This window comes from Scyliorhinus torazame, chromosome 18 (assembly GCF_047496885.1).
Source record: "Scyliorhinus torazame isolate Kashiwa2021f chromosome 18, sScyTor2.1, whole genome shotgun sequence".
In the NCBI taxonomy this organism is placed as follows: domain Eukaryota; kingdom Metazoa; phylum Chordata; class Chondrichthyes; order Carcharhiniformes; family Scyliorhinidae; genus Scyliorhinus; species Scyliorhinus torazame.
The window spans coordinates 69,386,867-69,403,210 of NC_092724.1; the positions used below are offsets into that span (position 1 = coordinate 69,386,867).

The 16,344-nt window shown below is 47.6% G+C and overlaps 1 protein-coding gene across 1 annotated transcript in view; it reads right to left on the reverse strand.

Moving 5' to 3' along the window:
- Positions 1 to 284: 284 nt before the first annotated feature.
- The window catches only part of smim7 (small integral membrane protein 7), an 86,201-nt gene continuing 70,141 nt past the window's right edge, over positions 285 to 16,344 (reverse strand). Inside the window, exon 5 of the mRNA XM_072482855.1 lies at positions 285 to 8,521. Coding sequence (XP_072338956.1) covers positions 8,506 to 8,521 — 16 coding nt within the window. The 3' untranslated portion in view covers positions 285 to 8,505. The remainder of the gene's footprint in view (positions 8,522 to 16,344) is intronic.

A 16,344-nucleotide genomic window follows, 5' to 3' on the forward strand; every position in this document is an offset into this window, starting at 1 on the left:
CTGGCTTCTTGGCTGAGGAATGATTAACTTGGATCAGCAATAAAAATGCAAAGAGGAGGAAAAAGAACCATTTACAAAATCAAACCTCTGTGCATAACTAGTGGCTTACTACACCTATTTTCTTTAGCCCATTTATAAGGCAGCATAAGCCAGGAGGAATCCACAGAGGTTCCTGTTCAATGCGTATTTTTCACTCCACAAGCGTTGCATGGCAATGATCGGAAATCCACTGTACCAAATCACAGATATAAATCTACATTCTTAACACTCCAGAAAAGACCATGTTAATTTTGCAATGCACAGTGATTTAATTTTAAAATTGAACACTTCCAGTTTTACTGTTGGCTGTTCCAGACATCACATCTGTTGGAGCCAAATTAACACAATGCAATTGTGAAAAGTACAGATAAATTACAGCACATTACATTTTAGAGCATAAACCCATAACCAAGAGGCACAGCTAGTTTAATCTTATTATGTCTGGTCCCTCAGGTCTTTTCTCACGCAAACATTTCAGTTCTTAATTTTGCTTTATGCACCAGCCTCACAAAAAGGCAATTTCGAATGAATGATTTGGTTGCACAATTACTCAAGAACAGCATGTCCCGAGTTTGGGTCGCTGACTTTTAGAATCTTAAATAATCTTAATATTAAATTTGGCAATGTAGATTTTCAAAGAGGACATAATTTATGCAGCAGCTGTTTAAGGCAGAATCTTGCCTATGGTAAGTAACCCATACTAATTGCCAGAGATTTACCATTTACATAGGCAACTGAGGGCCACATTTACCAGGCAAGGCAGCATGCTTAAAAACAGGCCACCTGCTCTGGCCAGCCTCAGCACACTATACTTATCATGAGGGGTGGGGGAGGCATCGTGCAGTCATGCAAGCAATGGTTCAATAGTGTAGACTAGAGGTAGCACAGCAAAACTGTCAACTGACTACAGACAATGCTGAACAAAAACCTTAAAACGTGGATGAGAAGTTGTGTGAAGTTCGTTAGAAATTGAATATTTGTGAATGATTTATGAAGCTGGAACTCAGCATTATCCATTAGTCGCTCAGAAACAGGTAAGTGAAACACAGTTTAATCTTTGGTGTTTACACTGAGTGATCGTAAACGGAGTACTAGACAGACATTAATCAGCACTGAACTTAAATTCCAAAAGGATTCTCACTATTAATTGCTACATTAAAATCAAATATGTGTTTCATGAATGAATTAAATATATTTCTGCTTTGAACACAGTGTTAGCATTAAGTACGCCAAGGTCTCGTATATTGTGGGTTTGGAAACAGCCAAGACGTTGGATCCTTGCAGCTGTAGAAATAGCATTTACCCGGTAGTCTAGCTGTGGACTATCTCCCAAAATTTACTTTTAACAAATCCTGCTGGGCCTACGCAGATAGCACGCACTGTGAAATTTTCCCTAAACAGGTTTGTACAGTCAGTTGCTCCTCCATATTCTTATGTTATACTTTTCAAATTCTAACATTTGAACTTGACATATTCCACTTGCAGCATATTGGAAGTATTGTGGTGTGTGAGTATGTCTACTTCGAAGGAAATTGTAACTGCCATTTCACACATCGAATTGAATTGCATCCCAGTTATCCAGGGAATTAGTCAAACTAACAAATGCAAGCATCCTGCCAGCCAGGTTTTTGGAAAGTTTCCATAACTGTGCTTGGCCAAGAGTGTTGGCCAGTAGCTTTTAGAACTAAATGTGGTCTGCATATTTAAGCTGGGTTCAATGAACAAACTAACGTATTTCAATTACCCCATTTTACTCCTCTTCCAATTTCACAAAACTGTTATTTCTAAAAGTGAAATGGGAAATAGAACAATTCAACTTGGACAAGAACTCAAAAATGGGGATAATGTGACCATCAATTCACACGAAACCAGGAGTAGAAGTAAACTGTAACTTTAATCAACTAGAACAGTGCCTGCCTGCGACTGATCTGTTAGTGGGAGCCGCCTACAGGGCGACTGCTCTTTATACCTCCCCTCAAGGGGTGGAGCCCACACAGGCCCCAACATGCTACATCATAGGTAATACCTTACAATGGTCCATAGATGGAGCCCACATGGGCAACAGCGTAATACAGATATGCACATGGTGAATTGTTACAGCATTACATTCACCACATTCACCCCCTGTTAAAAAATGAAGTCCGGAGGGGGTGAAGGGTTCATGAGTTCAGCCTGTCCGGCTCACGGATTGTGCGCTGTGATCGCCGAAGCTCTGGTATCGCAGCTGGCCTAGGCGTCGAACTCAGCCGTGCTGGCATCGATAGTGAAGTCGCCGGTGCGGGCACAGGTGTGGACTCCGGGAGCATGTCTTCTGGAGCTTCATTCCTGTGGGTCGGTGAAGGAGGAATGGCGGGCGGGAGGGGGTGCGGGTGCCATGTAGGGGTGGGGGCACTGGTCAGTGTAGGTTCGGCGGGGTAAGATGGGGTGGCGGTGGTAGTGGAACCTGCGGGTGCCAGGTCCCGGAGGGAGACCGTATCCTGTTGGCCGTCGGGGTGGTCGATGTATGCGTACTGGGGGTTGGTGTGAAGGAGCTGGACCCTCTCGACCAGGGGGTCAGACTTATGGCTCCTGACGTGTTTGCGGAGCAGGACGGGCCCCGGTGTCTTCAGCCAGGACGGAAGCGAGGCCCCTGAGGTAGATTTCCTGGGGAAAACAAATAGGCGGTCATGAGGGGTCTCGTTTGTGGCCGTGCAAAGTAGGGACCTAATAGAGTGGAGTGCGTCGCGGAGGACCTCCTGCCAGTGGGGAATTGGAAGATTCCTAGACCGTAGGGCAAGGAGGACGGTCTTCCAGACCGTTGCGTTCTCCCTCTCCACCTGCCCGTTTCCCCTGGGGTAATAACTGGTAGTCCTGCCCGAGGCGATGCCCTTGCTGAGCAGGTACTGACGCAGTTTGTCGCTCATGAACGACGAGCCCCGGTCACTGTGAACGTACGTGGGGAAACCAAACAGGGTGAAGACACTATGTAGGGCTTTAATGATGGTGGCCGCAGTCATGCGGGGCAAGGGATTGCAAAGGGGAAGCGGGAGAACTCGTCGATGATGTTGAGGAAATATGTGTTGCGGTTGGTGGAGGGGAGGGGCCCTTTGAAATCGATACTGAGGCGCTCAAAGGGCCGGGATGCCTTTACCAGGTGGTCCTTATCCGGTCAATAGAAGTGCGGCTTACGCACAGATTTGGCAGTCCCTGGTCATGGCTCTGACCTCCTCAGTGGAGTAGGGCAGGTTGTTGCTGATGTAGTGGAGAAGCCGGGTGACAGAGGTAATCGTGGAGAGCGCGTAGTCGGTCATCTTGTGCGCTGGCCCATGTGCCGCAGGACAGGGCATCTGGGGGCTCGTTGAGCTTCCCAGGACGATATACTATATCGTAATTATAGGTGGAGAGTTCGATCCTCCACCTCAAGATCTTATCATTCTTGATCTTGCCCCGCAGCCTATTATCGAATATGAAGGCTACCGGTCGCTGGTCGGTGACTAGGGTAAACCTCCTACCAGCGAGGTAGTGCCTCCAGTGCCGCACAGCTTCCACGGTGGCTTGGGCTTCCTTTTCGACTGAGCACTGTCGAATTTCGGAGGTGGTGAGGGTTCGTGAAAAAAACGCTACTGGCCTGCCTGCCTGATTAAGGCTAGCGGCGAGGGAAACCTCTGATGGGTTGCACTCCACCTGGAAGGGGATGGACTCGTCCACCGCATGCATTGCGGATTTGGCGATATCCACCTTGATGCAGCTGAAGGCCTGCCGGGCCTCAGCCGCCAGTGGGAAGATGGTGGCTGTGATTAGTGGGCGGGCTTTGTCCGCAAAGTTGGAGACCCACTGGGCGTAATAGGAAAAGAACCCGAGGCACCTTTTCAGGGTCTTGGGGAAGGGGGAGTTGCAGGAGGGGGTGCATACGGTTGGGGTCGGGTCCTAGAACCCCGCTTTCCATGACGTGGAATGGCTAGTTGTGCGGAAAACGCATTTCTCCTTGTTGTAAGTGAGGTTAAGGGTTCGGGCGGTTTGGAGAAATCTCTGGAGGTTGGCATCGTGGTCCTGCTGATCATGGCCGCAGATGGTGACGTTGTCCAAGTACGGAAATATGGCCCGCAGCCCATGCTGGTCCACCATTCGGTCCATCGTTCTTTGGAAGACCGAGACCCCGTTCATGACGCCAAAGGGGGCCCGGAGGAAGCGGAAGAGGTGGCCGTCTGCCTCAAAAGCCGTGTAGTGGCGGTCCCCCGGGCGGATTGGGAGCTGGTGGTACGCAGACTTCAGATCCACCGTGGGGAACACCCAGTAGTGCGTGATCTGATTAACCATGTCTGCAATCCGGGGTAGGGGGGGACGCATCGAGGTGCGTGTACCGGTTTATGGTTTGGCTGTAATCTACAACCATCCGGTTCTTCTCCCCGGTCCTGACGACCACCACCTGAGCTCTCCAGGGGCTATTGCTGGCCTCGATGATTCCCTCCTGCAAGAGTCGCTGGACCTCGGACCTGATAAAAGTCCTGTCCTGGATGCTGTACCGCCTACTTCTGATGGCAACTGGTTTGCAGACGGCGGTGAGATTTGCGAACAGCGGGGGAGGGTCGGTCTTTAGAGTCGCGAGGTTACATACGGTGAGTGGGGGTAGGGGCCCGCCGAACTTCAGAGTTAGGCACCTGAGGTTACATTGGAAATCCAGTCCCAATAGAAGAGGAGCGCAGAGGTCGGGGAGTACATATAATTTAAAATTGCCTTACTCGGCGCCCTGTATTGCAAGGGTTGCGGTAGTGCACCCCCGGAACTGCACCAAGTGCGACCCGGAGGCGAGGGAGATGGTTTGATGCGCCGGGAAGATTGGGAGAGAGCAGCGCCTTACCATGTCTGGATGAATGAAGCTCTCTGTGCTCCCGGAGTCGAAGAGGCAGGGCGTTTTGTGTCCGTTTACCTGGACGGTCATCATAGAGCTCCGGAGGTGTTTGGGTCATGACTGGTCAAGGGTGACCGCGCTGAGTTGCGGCTAGCCGGCGTGGTCGGAGGTGCTGGGGCGTTGTATTTGGACCTGGCCAGGCAAACTTTAGCAAAATGTCCTTTTCTTCCGCAGTCGCTGCAGTTCGCGTTCCAGGCCAGGCAGCGCTGCCGGGGGTGTTGAGGCTGGCCTCAGAAATAACAGGGTAGCCCCACCATGGTGGGTGGACAGCCGCGCGGCACAGGCCTGGGGTATTCTTTGGTCGGGGGTCCACGAGGGGGTCGCGTGATCGGACGGGAACGTATTAACGTATTTGGAACGCTACTTCCAGAGGGGAGGCAAATTTTACCGTCTCTTCCAGGTCTAGGGCACCCTTTTCGAGTAGGCGGTGTCTCACGTAGTTGGACCTGACTCCAGCCACGTAGGTGCCCCGGATGGCGAGGTCCATATGTTGAGTGGCCGTAACGGCCTGGGAATTGCAGCTTCCTGCAAGGACTTTGAGGTCGCATAAGTACTCTTCCAGCGGTTTCCCCAGGACGCTGGCGGCGAGGTAGGCCTTGAAACAACGGAGCCAGTGCGAAAAAAATCTCTTTCGCCTCCGCAGCCTGCAGATCGAGTTCCAGTCGGTCAGGTTTGAGGGATGATTCCATAGTGGCGTTGCAGTTGATTAAATTGATGCGACCATCAATTCACACGAAACCAGGAGTAGAAGTAAACTGTGGCTTTAATCAACTAGAACAGTGCCTGCCTGCGACTGATCTGTTAGTGGGAGCCGCCTACAGGGCGACTGCTCTTTATATCTCCCCTCAAGGGGCGGAGCCCACACAGGCCCCAACATTCTACATCATAGGTAATACCTTATAATGGTCCATAGGTGGAGCCCACATGGACAACAGCGTAATACAAATATGCACATGGTGAATTGTTACAGCAATACATTCACCACAGTGGACAGATCACAAGTACTTTAAATCATTTCACTGCACCCAATCAGAGACAATGCACAAGTGTGGTTAAGAACAAATTCACTCAGAAACTGCTTTTGCTTCATGTTTCGTGTCTGTGATCAGGTACCAGATGCAATGACTTTGGGACACTGCAATAGTGTGAATGGTATTAGGTCTGTCATGCTCCATGAGCTACATGCCCAACTTCCCAATCTCATTATTAGCAGAATTTCAAATAAATAACCAGCCTGCACACAAATGGATAGCAGAGATATGCCCAGTGAGAACTCATTTTAATAGCCTTCTGAGAATTAAAGGGATTTTAAATCGTTGACAGGATTTTGTTTAAAATTTGTGCTCACTGTAGAAATTTAGTTTCAAGTGGAGTTTCATTTTAGTGGTGTAAATGGTTCACATTTATGGAGATTCATGCAAATGTCACTGTGAAAGGCCAGAAATAAAAGCAGGTGGCACAGTGGTTAGCACAGCTGCATCACAGCACTGAGGGCCCATTCGATCCCAGCCCCGGGTCACTGTGCATGTGGAGTTTGCATATTTCCCAGTGTCTGCATGAGTCTCACTCCCACAACACAAAGACGTGCAGGGTAGGTGGATTGGCCACGCTAAATTGCCCCTTAATTGGGGAAAAAATTAAAAGCAGGCTGCGTACTACACCCACCCCAATTTAGAACATTTCCATAGAATCCCAACAGTGCAGAAAGAGGACATTCAGTCCATTGAGTCTGCACCGATACTCCACTCCCAGCCCTATCCCCGTACCTAACCTGCACATCCCTGGACATGAAGGGTAATTTAGTGTGGCCAATCCACCTAGCCTGCACATCTTTGGACTATGGGAGGAAACCCAGGCAGACACGGGAAAAAAGTGCAAACTCCACACAGACAAGACCGGAATCGAACCCGGTACCCTGGTGCTGTGAGGCAACAGTGCTAACCACTGTGCCACCATGCTGCCCACAATCACATCATGTCCCCAGATAAGAGGACAATTAAGCAAATTAGCAATTCCTGTCCTATGAAATGGAGTCCATTCTCAGTGCACCTGTGAGGGGCTGCTCCTGTGACTTATTTTGCCACACCTCAAAGCAGGTGTATCAAACACACCTTCAGACACAATCGCAGTGCATTGGCTATAACCATTGTCCTTCAACTGTGACACTTCAAATGGTTGGTGGATGTGAACAATTACCTTACGAATTACAGGTGCCCAAGTTATGGGCAGTAATTCTAGCAAAGACCTGCTGGTGCCCATGCTGCACAAACCACTGGTCAACCAAATAATTACATTTTGAAACTCGCTTCGCTGGTGAGAATCCAAGGCAGGCAATCAATAAACACTGATCCCGAATGTGGTGGCTGAACATGTGGGTTGGGAGTGGATATATTAAAATATTTAGGTACCGGACATGAACCTTTTCAATACCCTTGCTGACTTATTGAGGGGAACAATATGGAGTGAGCACTTTTAGTGGCACTTTAAACAATAGCCCACTGAAGTGTTTATTTCACAGACTCATGCTAGCTAACTGCTGGTACTAAATCTGCAGGCGAAGGGGACAAGTATGACCATCAGTTTCAGGCTTTAATGAGAATTGCTACTTGGGCTACTGTTCTGCTGCAGCTGTATAACTCAATACTGCAAAGGGAAGTCAACTGTGATTACCTTGTGTATGTGGCAGCAGATAAATGGTTAGAGACAGTCCATTAGGTTAAATTTGAATACATTTCTACTGCAAGAATTTAAAAGGATCATTTTTTGTGATGCAGTTTCATTTCTCTGTCACTGCACACAATATCACTGGAAGAGGGCGCATTGCTTGCAAGTTACAGATCAGCAGAGATTTCAGTGCAAAGAACCTCCACCGTCTCTGGAGTCTACAAAAAAACGTGGGTTAATTAGCTGTTATTTCTGTGCCAGTCAGGAAGAGTGTGATAATGGTGGGCACAGTGCTTTCCAAACTTGCAGATTGTATTTTGTATTGTTCATGTGTGGTCACAAAGGAGAGACTTAAGATACAGCTACTAACAGTTCAAACTGGCATGAAAACAAGGAGGTTTTTAAAATTTTAAATCAACACAATTGTCCTGTTTAATTTTTTTTTTAAAATGCAGAATAAATTTGCTAAGATAGCTACAACCTTTTAAGTATTCAACATAATTTTAATATTCACTAAGTATGTTACTTGTGGCAAAATTCTACAACTTGTCACAGGCTGACTTTCTAGATCTGGATCAGTTTTTACCTGGAATAAACTAAAATAAGTCTACGCAATAACTACCAGCTCTTCCAACTGTGCAGTGTGAAAGTGTGTGGGAAACTTTCTAAACACTCAAATTGTCCAGAGAATGAGGGGGAAATTTTGAGATAGTTACAGCTGCTACCACCTTTGTAGCTGCTGTTGCAGAACCAGACTTTGGACTATGTACAATTGCTGTAGGTAGAGAAAACACATGTCTGACCCTCAAGAATGAACAAATGTAGTAATCATAATGGAGAAGGGATAAAGCCTGCTAAAAATCCAGTCGAGTGGGCTGTCCTGAATTTCATTATTTTCACAGCATCGATAAGTTTCAAGATCCAAACAGCCTGGAAATAAACAAATAAAAAAGATCAGCTGTATTTTTTCACAAAATTGACCACTTTAAAACACTATGGCTTAATGACTCTCACACCTCAAGGTGCCCCATTCTCACAAGCCCATGTACCTTCCTCTGAAATGCAATGAAATATGAACTTGAGTTTTGTACAGTGACATTTCACGACCTCCGGTCTCACTACTTCACAGCTGAGATGCTGGCCAGGTGGTTGGACCATGCCGTACCATTTGTCCCTTGTGGAGACGTTTATGCAGAGAAACACCTTTGACAAGTTCATTAGGAGGTGGTCTGCACACAAGTTCCTGAGGCCCTGTGGGAGAAGGAGATGATGGTTCCTTTCGGATGGATCACCGTACATCCTGTGAAAGTCATTTGGCTGAATGCCTTATCGCCAGAACTTTCAATCATTCACCAAGATGTGGCTTGGCTGGTGGTGAGAAAAGCACCCCTCGTTAGTTCCTTCCTCCACACCTGGAGTCTCACCCAGTCTGCACGTTGCCCTCGAGGAGGCTGTGGTGGGGAAGAGACCATTGCCCACCTCCTTGTGGAATGTGTCTGTGCAAAGAAGATCTGGAGAGAGAGTTTTTTGTCGAGGGTCACCCTGAGCAGCTCTGTGACACAGGACTCTGTACTCTATGGGCTGTTCCCAAGGACGCACACTGCAACAAACATCAGATGTTGCTGGAGGATCATGAACTCTGTGAAAGATGCTCTTTGTTCCGCCCGAAACTTATTGCTCTTCCAATGCAAGGAATTGTCCCCCACCAACTGTTGCAGACTGGCACATTCCAAAGCCCAGGACTACATGATGAGGGACACACCAAAGCTTCGGGCAACTGCCGCAGGAGCTCAATGGGGAAAGGTCGTTAAGATCTTTCTGCCACAGTGAACTGAAGGGTGGGAATTGTATAGAACCCCCTCGGACTGTATGATTCACATTGAATGTATAGAATGAATATTACATGTATCACAATTGTATGGAAGCACCTCAGAGTGCAACTTGATCTAGGGAGACAACTTAAATACAATTGCATCATTTGCAATGACCATTTTGAAATGTCTGTCATGTTTCTTTGACTGTATTGAAGCATCTCAAGAGTGTAACATGATCCATGTAGAAAACCTGAATACTATGGCACTTTGTGGGATGACATTTTGAAATGTTTATAATGTTCTTTCAGATATTTACGAATAAAATATATTATTTCAAAAAGAAACTCAACAGCCAAGATGTTCAGCTTAACAGGTTGTGGAGGAGATCTGGACCTGGGGTATTTCCTACCACCTGTGGTGGGGAAGAGACACCATTATCCACTTGACTCGCTGCACAATGCCCCTAGCTAAGCTTTGGCACTTGGGAGTCTCTCTTGTTTCCTGTAATGTGGAAGCTGGCCTCTGCTCTGCACTTCATCATTGTTGGTAACAGAGGTTGCGCATTGTATAGAACCTCCTCAGCCTGTATGACTCACATTGAATGTATACAGTGAACATTACATCTATCACAATTGTATGGAAGCACTTCGGAGTGCAACTTGACCTAGGGAGACAACTTAATAGTGGGTATTGACTTCGGCTATGAGGTCATCTGGAACCCATCGACAACAATTTGCATTTATGTACCATTTCAAAGAATGAGGCGATCTCATTGAAACTTGGAAGTTCTTATGGGTGTGATGGGGTAGACTGCTTGATTAGGGATAGTCAGCCCGGATTTGTGAGGGGTAGGTCTTGCCTCACAAGTCTTATTGAATTCTTTGAGGAGGTGACCAAGCACGTGGATGAAGGTAAAGCAGTGGATGTAGTGTACATGGATTTTAGTAAGGCATTTGAGAAGTATCCCCATGGTAGGCTTATGCAGAAAGTAAGGAGGCATGGGATAGTGGGATATTTGGCCAGTTGGATAACGAACTGGCTAACCGATAGAAGTCAGAGAGTGGTGGTGGATGGCAAATATTCAGCCTGGAGCCCAGTCACCAGTGGCGTACCGCAGGGATCAGTTCTGGGTCCTCTGCTGTTTGTGATTTTCATTAATGATTTGGATGAGGGAGTTGAAGGGTGGGTCAGCAAATTTTCAAACGATACGAAGATTGGTGGGGTTGTGGATAGTGAGGACGGCTGTTGTCGGCTGCAAAGAGACATAGATAGGATGCAGAGCTGGGCTGAGAAGTGGCAGATGGAGTTTAACCCTGAAAAGTGTGAGGTTGTCCATTTTGGAAGGACAAATATGAATGTGGAATACAGGGTTAACGGTAGGGTTCATGGCATTGTGGAGGAGCAGAGAGATCTTGGGGTCTATGTTCATAGATTTTTGAAAGTTTGCCACTCAAGTGGATAGATCTGTGAAGAAGGCCTATGGTGTGCTAGCATTCATTAGCAGAGGGATTGAATTTAAGAGCCGTGAGGTGATGATAGCAGCTGTTCAAAACTTTGGTAAGGCCACATTTGGAGTACTGTGTACAGTTCTGGTCGCCTCATTTTAGGAAGGATGCGGAAGCTTTGGAAAAGGTGCAAAGGAGATTTACCAGGATGTTGCCTGGAATGGAGAGTAGGTCTTACGTGGAAAGGTTGAGGGTGCTCGGTCTTTTCTCATTAGAACGGAGAAGGATGAGGGGCGACTTGATAGGGGTTTATAAGATGATCAGGGGAACAGATAGAGTAGACAGTCAGAGACTTTTTCCCCGGGTGGAACAAACCATTACAAGGGGACATAAATTTAAGGTGAATGGTGGAAGATATAGGGGGGATGTCAGAGGTAGGTTCTTTACCTAGAGAGTAGTGGAGGCATGGAATGCACTGCCTGTGGAAGTAGTTGAGTCGGAAACATTAGGGACCTTCAAGCGGCTATTGAATAGGTACATGGATTACGGCAGAATGATGCGGTGTAGATTAATTTGTCCTTAATCTAGGACAAAAGTTTGGCACAACATCGTGGGCCGAAGGGCCTGTTCTGTGCTGTATTTTCTATGTTCTATTTTCTATGTAGATGGAATGTTGTCCCTGACTGGTGAGTCTAGAACCAGGAGACAAACCCAGAATAAGAGGCAGGTCATTTAAGACCGAGATGAGGAGGAACCTGAATGCTCGTAGCATTCGAAACAAGGTAAATGAGTTGATGGCACAAATCATCGCGAATGAGTATGATTTAGTGATCATCACAAAGACATGGTTGCAGGGTGGTCATGACTGGGAGTTAAATATCCAGAGTTATCAGACTATTCGGAAGGATAGACAGGAAGGTAAGGGAGGTGGTGCAGATCTGACATTGGGAGTTAGTGAGAGATGATATAGGTTCTATGGAAAAAAGGTTGAATCCATTTGGGTGCAAATTAGAAATAGTGAGAAAAGGTCGCTGATAGGCATAGTCTATAAGCCACCAAATAATAACATCACGGTGGGGTGGGCAATAAACATAGAAATAACTGATGCATGTAAAAATGGTTAGGGGATTTGTCATAGGATTTTAATCTACATGTTGATTGTTCAAACCAGGTCTGTCAAGGCAGCCTTGAGGAAGAGTTCATAGAATGTATCCACGACAGTTTCCTCAAACAGTATGTAATGGAACCTACAAGGGAGCAAGCTATCCTAAATCTGGTCCTCTGTAATGAGACAGGAATAATTAATGATCTCATAGTTAGGGATCTTCTCGGAAGGAGCGATCACGGTATGGTTGAATTTAAAATACAGATGGAGGGTGAGAAGGTAAAATCAAGCACTAGTGTTTTGTGCTTAAACAAAGGAGATTACAATGGGATGAGAGAAGAACTAGCTAAGGTAGACTGGGAGCAAAGACTTTATAGTGAAACAGCTGAGGAACAGTGGAGAACCTTCCAAGTGATTTTTCACAGTGCTCAGCAAAGGTTTATACCAACAAAAAGGAAGGACGGTAAAAAGAGGGAAAATTGACCGTGGATATCTGAGGAAATAAGGGAGAATATCAAATTGAAGGAAAAAACATACAAAGTAGCAAAGATCAGTGGGAGACTAGAGGACTGGGAAATCTTTAGGGGGCAACAGAAAGCTACTAAAACAGCTATAAAGAGTAAGATAGATTATGAGAGTAAACTTGCTCAGAATATAAAAACAGCTAGTAAAAGTTTCTACAAATACATAAAACAAAAAAGAGTGGCTAAGGTAAATATTGGTCCTTTAGAGGATGAGAAGGGAGATTTAATAGTGGGAGATGAGGAAATGGCTGAGGAACTGAACAGGTTTTTTGGGTCGGTCTTCACAGTGGAAGACACAAATAACATGCCAGTGACTGATGGAAATGAGGCTATGACAGGTGAGGACCTTGAGAGGATTGTTATCACCAAGGAGGTAGTGATGGGCAAGCTAATGGGGCTAAAGGTAGACAAGTCTCCTGGACCTGATGGAATGCATCCCAGAGTGCTAAAAGAGATGGCTAGGGAAATTGCAAATGCACTAGTGATAATTTACCAAAATTCACTAGACTCTGGGGTGGTCCCGGCAGATTGGAAATTAGCAAACGTGACACCACTGTTTAAAAAAGGAGGTAGGCAGAAAGCGGGTAATTATAGGCCAGTGAGCTTAACTTCGGTAGTAGGGAAGATGCTGGAATCTATCATCAAGGAAGAAATAGCGAGGCACCTGGATGGAAATTGTCCCATTGGACAGATGCAGCATGGGTTCATAAAGGGCAGGTCGTGCCTAACTAATTTAGTGGAATTTTTTGAGGACATTGACAGTGCGGTAGATAATGGGGAGCCAATGGATGTGGTATATCTGGATTTCCAGAAAGCCTTTGACAAGGTGCCACACAAAAGGGTGTTGCATAAGATAAAGATGCATGGCATTAAGGGGAAAGTAGTAGCATGGATAGAGGATTGGTAATTAATAGAAAGCAAAGAGTGGGGATTAATGGGTGTTTCTCTGGTTGGCAATCAGTAGCTAGTGGTGTCCCTCAGGGATCAGTGTTGGGCCCACAACTGTTCACAATTTACATAGATGATTTGGAGTTGGGGACCAAGGGCAATGTGTCTAAGTTTGCAGACGACACTAAGATAAGTGGTAAAGCAAAAAGTGCAGAGGATACTGGAAGTCTGCAGAGGGATTTGGATAGGCTAAGTGAATGGGCTAGGGTCCGGCAGATGGAATACAATGTTGATAAATGTGAGGTTATCCATTTTGGTAGGAATAACAGCAAAAGGGACTATTATTTAAATGATAAAATATTAAAACATGCTGCTGTGCAGAGAGACCTGGGTGTGCTAGTGCATGAGTCGCAAAAAGTTGGTTTTCAGGTGCAACAGTTGATCAAGAAGGCAAATGGAATTTTGTCCTTCATTGCTAGAGGGATGGAGTTTAAGACTAGGGAGGTTCTGCTGCAATTGTATAAGGTGTTAGTGAGGCCACACCTGGAGTATTGTGTTCAGTTTTGGTCTCCTTACTTGAGAAAGGACGTACTGGCACTGGAGGGTGTGCAGAGGAGATTCACTAGGTTAATCCCAGAGCTGAAGGGGTTGGATTACGAGGAGAGGTTGAGTAGACTGGGACTGTACTCGTTGGAATTTAGAAGAATGAGGGGGGATCTTATAGAAACATATAAGATTATGAAGGGAATAGATAGGATAGATGCGGGCAGGTTGTTTCCACTGGCGGGTGAAAGCAGAACTAGGGGGCATAGCCTCAAAATAAGGGGAAGCAGATTTAGGACTGAGTTTAGAAGGAACTTCTTCACCCAAAGGGTTGTGAATCTATGGAATTCCTTGCCCAGTGAAGCAGTAGAGGCTCCTTCATTAAATGTTTTTAAGATAAAGATAGATAGTTTTTTGAAGAATAAAGGGATTAAGGGTTATGGTGTTCGGGCCGGAAAGTGGAGCTGAGTCCACAAAAGATCAGCCATGATCTCATTGAATGGTGGAGCAGGCTCGAGGGGCCAGTTGGCCTACTCCTGCTCCTAGTTCTTATGTTCTCCACAGTTGACTTGAAGTCCGCCTACCACCAGCTCCCCATCCGCCCAGAAGACCGCCAATACACTGCGTTCGAAGCAGATGGCCGCCTTTATCGCTTCCTTCGGGTTCCCTTCGGCGTCACCAATGGGGTCTCGGTCTTCCAGCGAGAGATGGACCGAACGGTTGACCAGTACAGGCTGCGGGCCACCTTCCCGTACCTAGATAATGTCACCATCTGCGGCCACGATCAGCAGGACCACGACGCAAACCTCCAAAAATTCCTCCAAACCGCCAAACTCCTTAACCTCACCTACAATAAGGAGAAATGCGTGTTCCACACCAACTTGGCTACGTTGTGGAAAATGGAGTCCTAGGGCCCGAACGCATGCGCCCCTTCCTGGAACTCCCTCTCCCCCACTGCCCCAAGGCCCTGAAACGATGCGTGGAATTTTTCTCGTATTACGCCCAGTGGGTCCCGAGTTATACGGACAAGGCCCGTCCACTCATCAAGTCCACAGTTTTCCCCCTGACGACCAGGCCTTCAACCACATCAAGGTGGACATCGGCAAAACCACAATGCACGCGGTCGATGAGACCCTCCCCTTTCAGGTGGAGAGCGATGCATCGGACGAAGCTCTGGCCGCCACCCTCAACCAGGCGGGTACACCCGTGGCTTTCTTTTCCCGCACCCTCCATGCCTCTGAAATTCGGCACTCCTCTGTCAAAAAGGAGGCCCAAGCCATTGTGGAAGCTGTGCGACATTGGAGGCATTACCTGGCCGGCAGGAGATTCCGTCTCCTCACTGACCAACGGTCGGCTGCCTTCATGTTTAATAATACACAGCGGGGCAAGATAAAAAATGACAAGATCTTGAGGTGGAGGATCGAGCTCTCCATCTATAACTTATGAAATCTTGTATCGCCCGGGGAAGCTCAATGAGCCCCCCGATGCCCTATCCCACGGTACATGTGCCAGCGCACAAGTGGACCGACTCCGGGCTCTCCACTAGGACCTCTGCCACCCGGGGATCACCCAGATCTTCCATTTTGTCAAGGCCCGCAACCTGCCCTACTCCATTGAGGTGGTCAGGACCATAACCAGAGACTGCCAAGTCTGCGCAGATTGCCTCAGCGTGGACTTCAAAGGGCCCCTCCCCTCCACCGACCGCAACGTGTACTTCCTCAACGTAATTGATGAGTACTCCCGGTTCCTTTTCGCCATCCCATGCCCCGACATGACTTCTACCACGGTCATCAAAGGCCTGCACAGCATCTTCACCCTGTTTGGTTTCCCCACCTACATCCACAGCGATCGGGGATCCTCCTTCATGAGTGATGAGCTGCGTCAGTTCCTGCTCAGCAAAGGCATCGCCTCGAGCAGGACGACCAGCTACAACCACGGGGAAACGGGCAGGTGGAGAGGGAGAACTGGACAGGTCTGGGAGGCCGTCCTGCTGGCCCTTCGGTCTAGGAATCTCCCGGTCTCCCGCTGGCAGGAGGTCCTCCCCGACGCGCTCCACTCCATCCGGTCGCTCCTGTGCACCGCCACTAATGAGACCCCTCACGAACGTGTGTTTGCCTTCCCTCGGAAGTCCACCTCCGGGGTCTCGCTCCCAACATGGCTGACAGTTCCTGGGCCCGTCCTCCTCCGGAAGCATGTGCGGAGCTATAAATCGCATCGCTTGGTTGAGAAAGTCCAACTCCTCCATGCAAACCCGCAGTATGCCTACGTGGTACACCCCGACGGGTGACAGGATACAGTCTCCCTCCGGGATCTGGCACCCGCTGGGTCCCCACCCACAACCCCCGACCTGATACCGCTCCCTCCTCCCCCCGGTTGCTTCATTCACCCCTGCGCTACCCACCCTCCCACCAGCAAACCTCACCGCAGCCCCCAC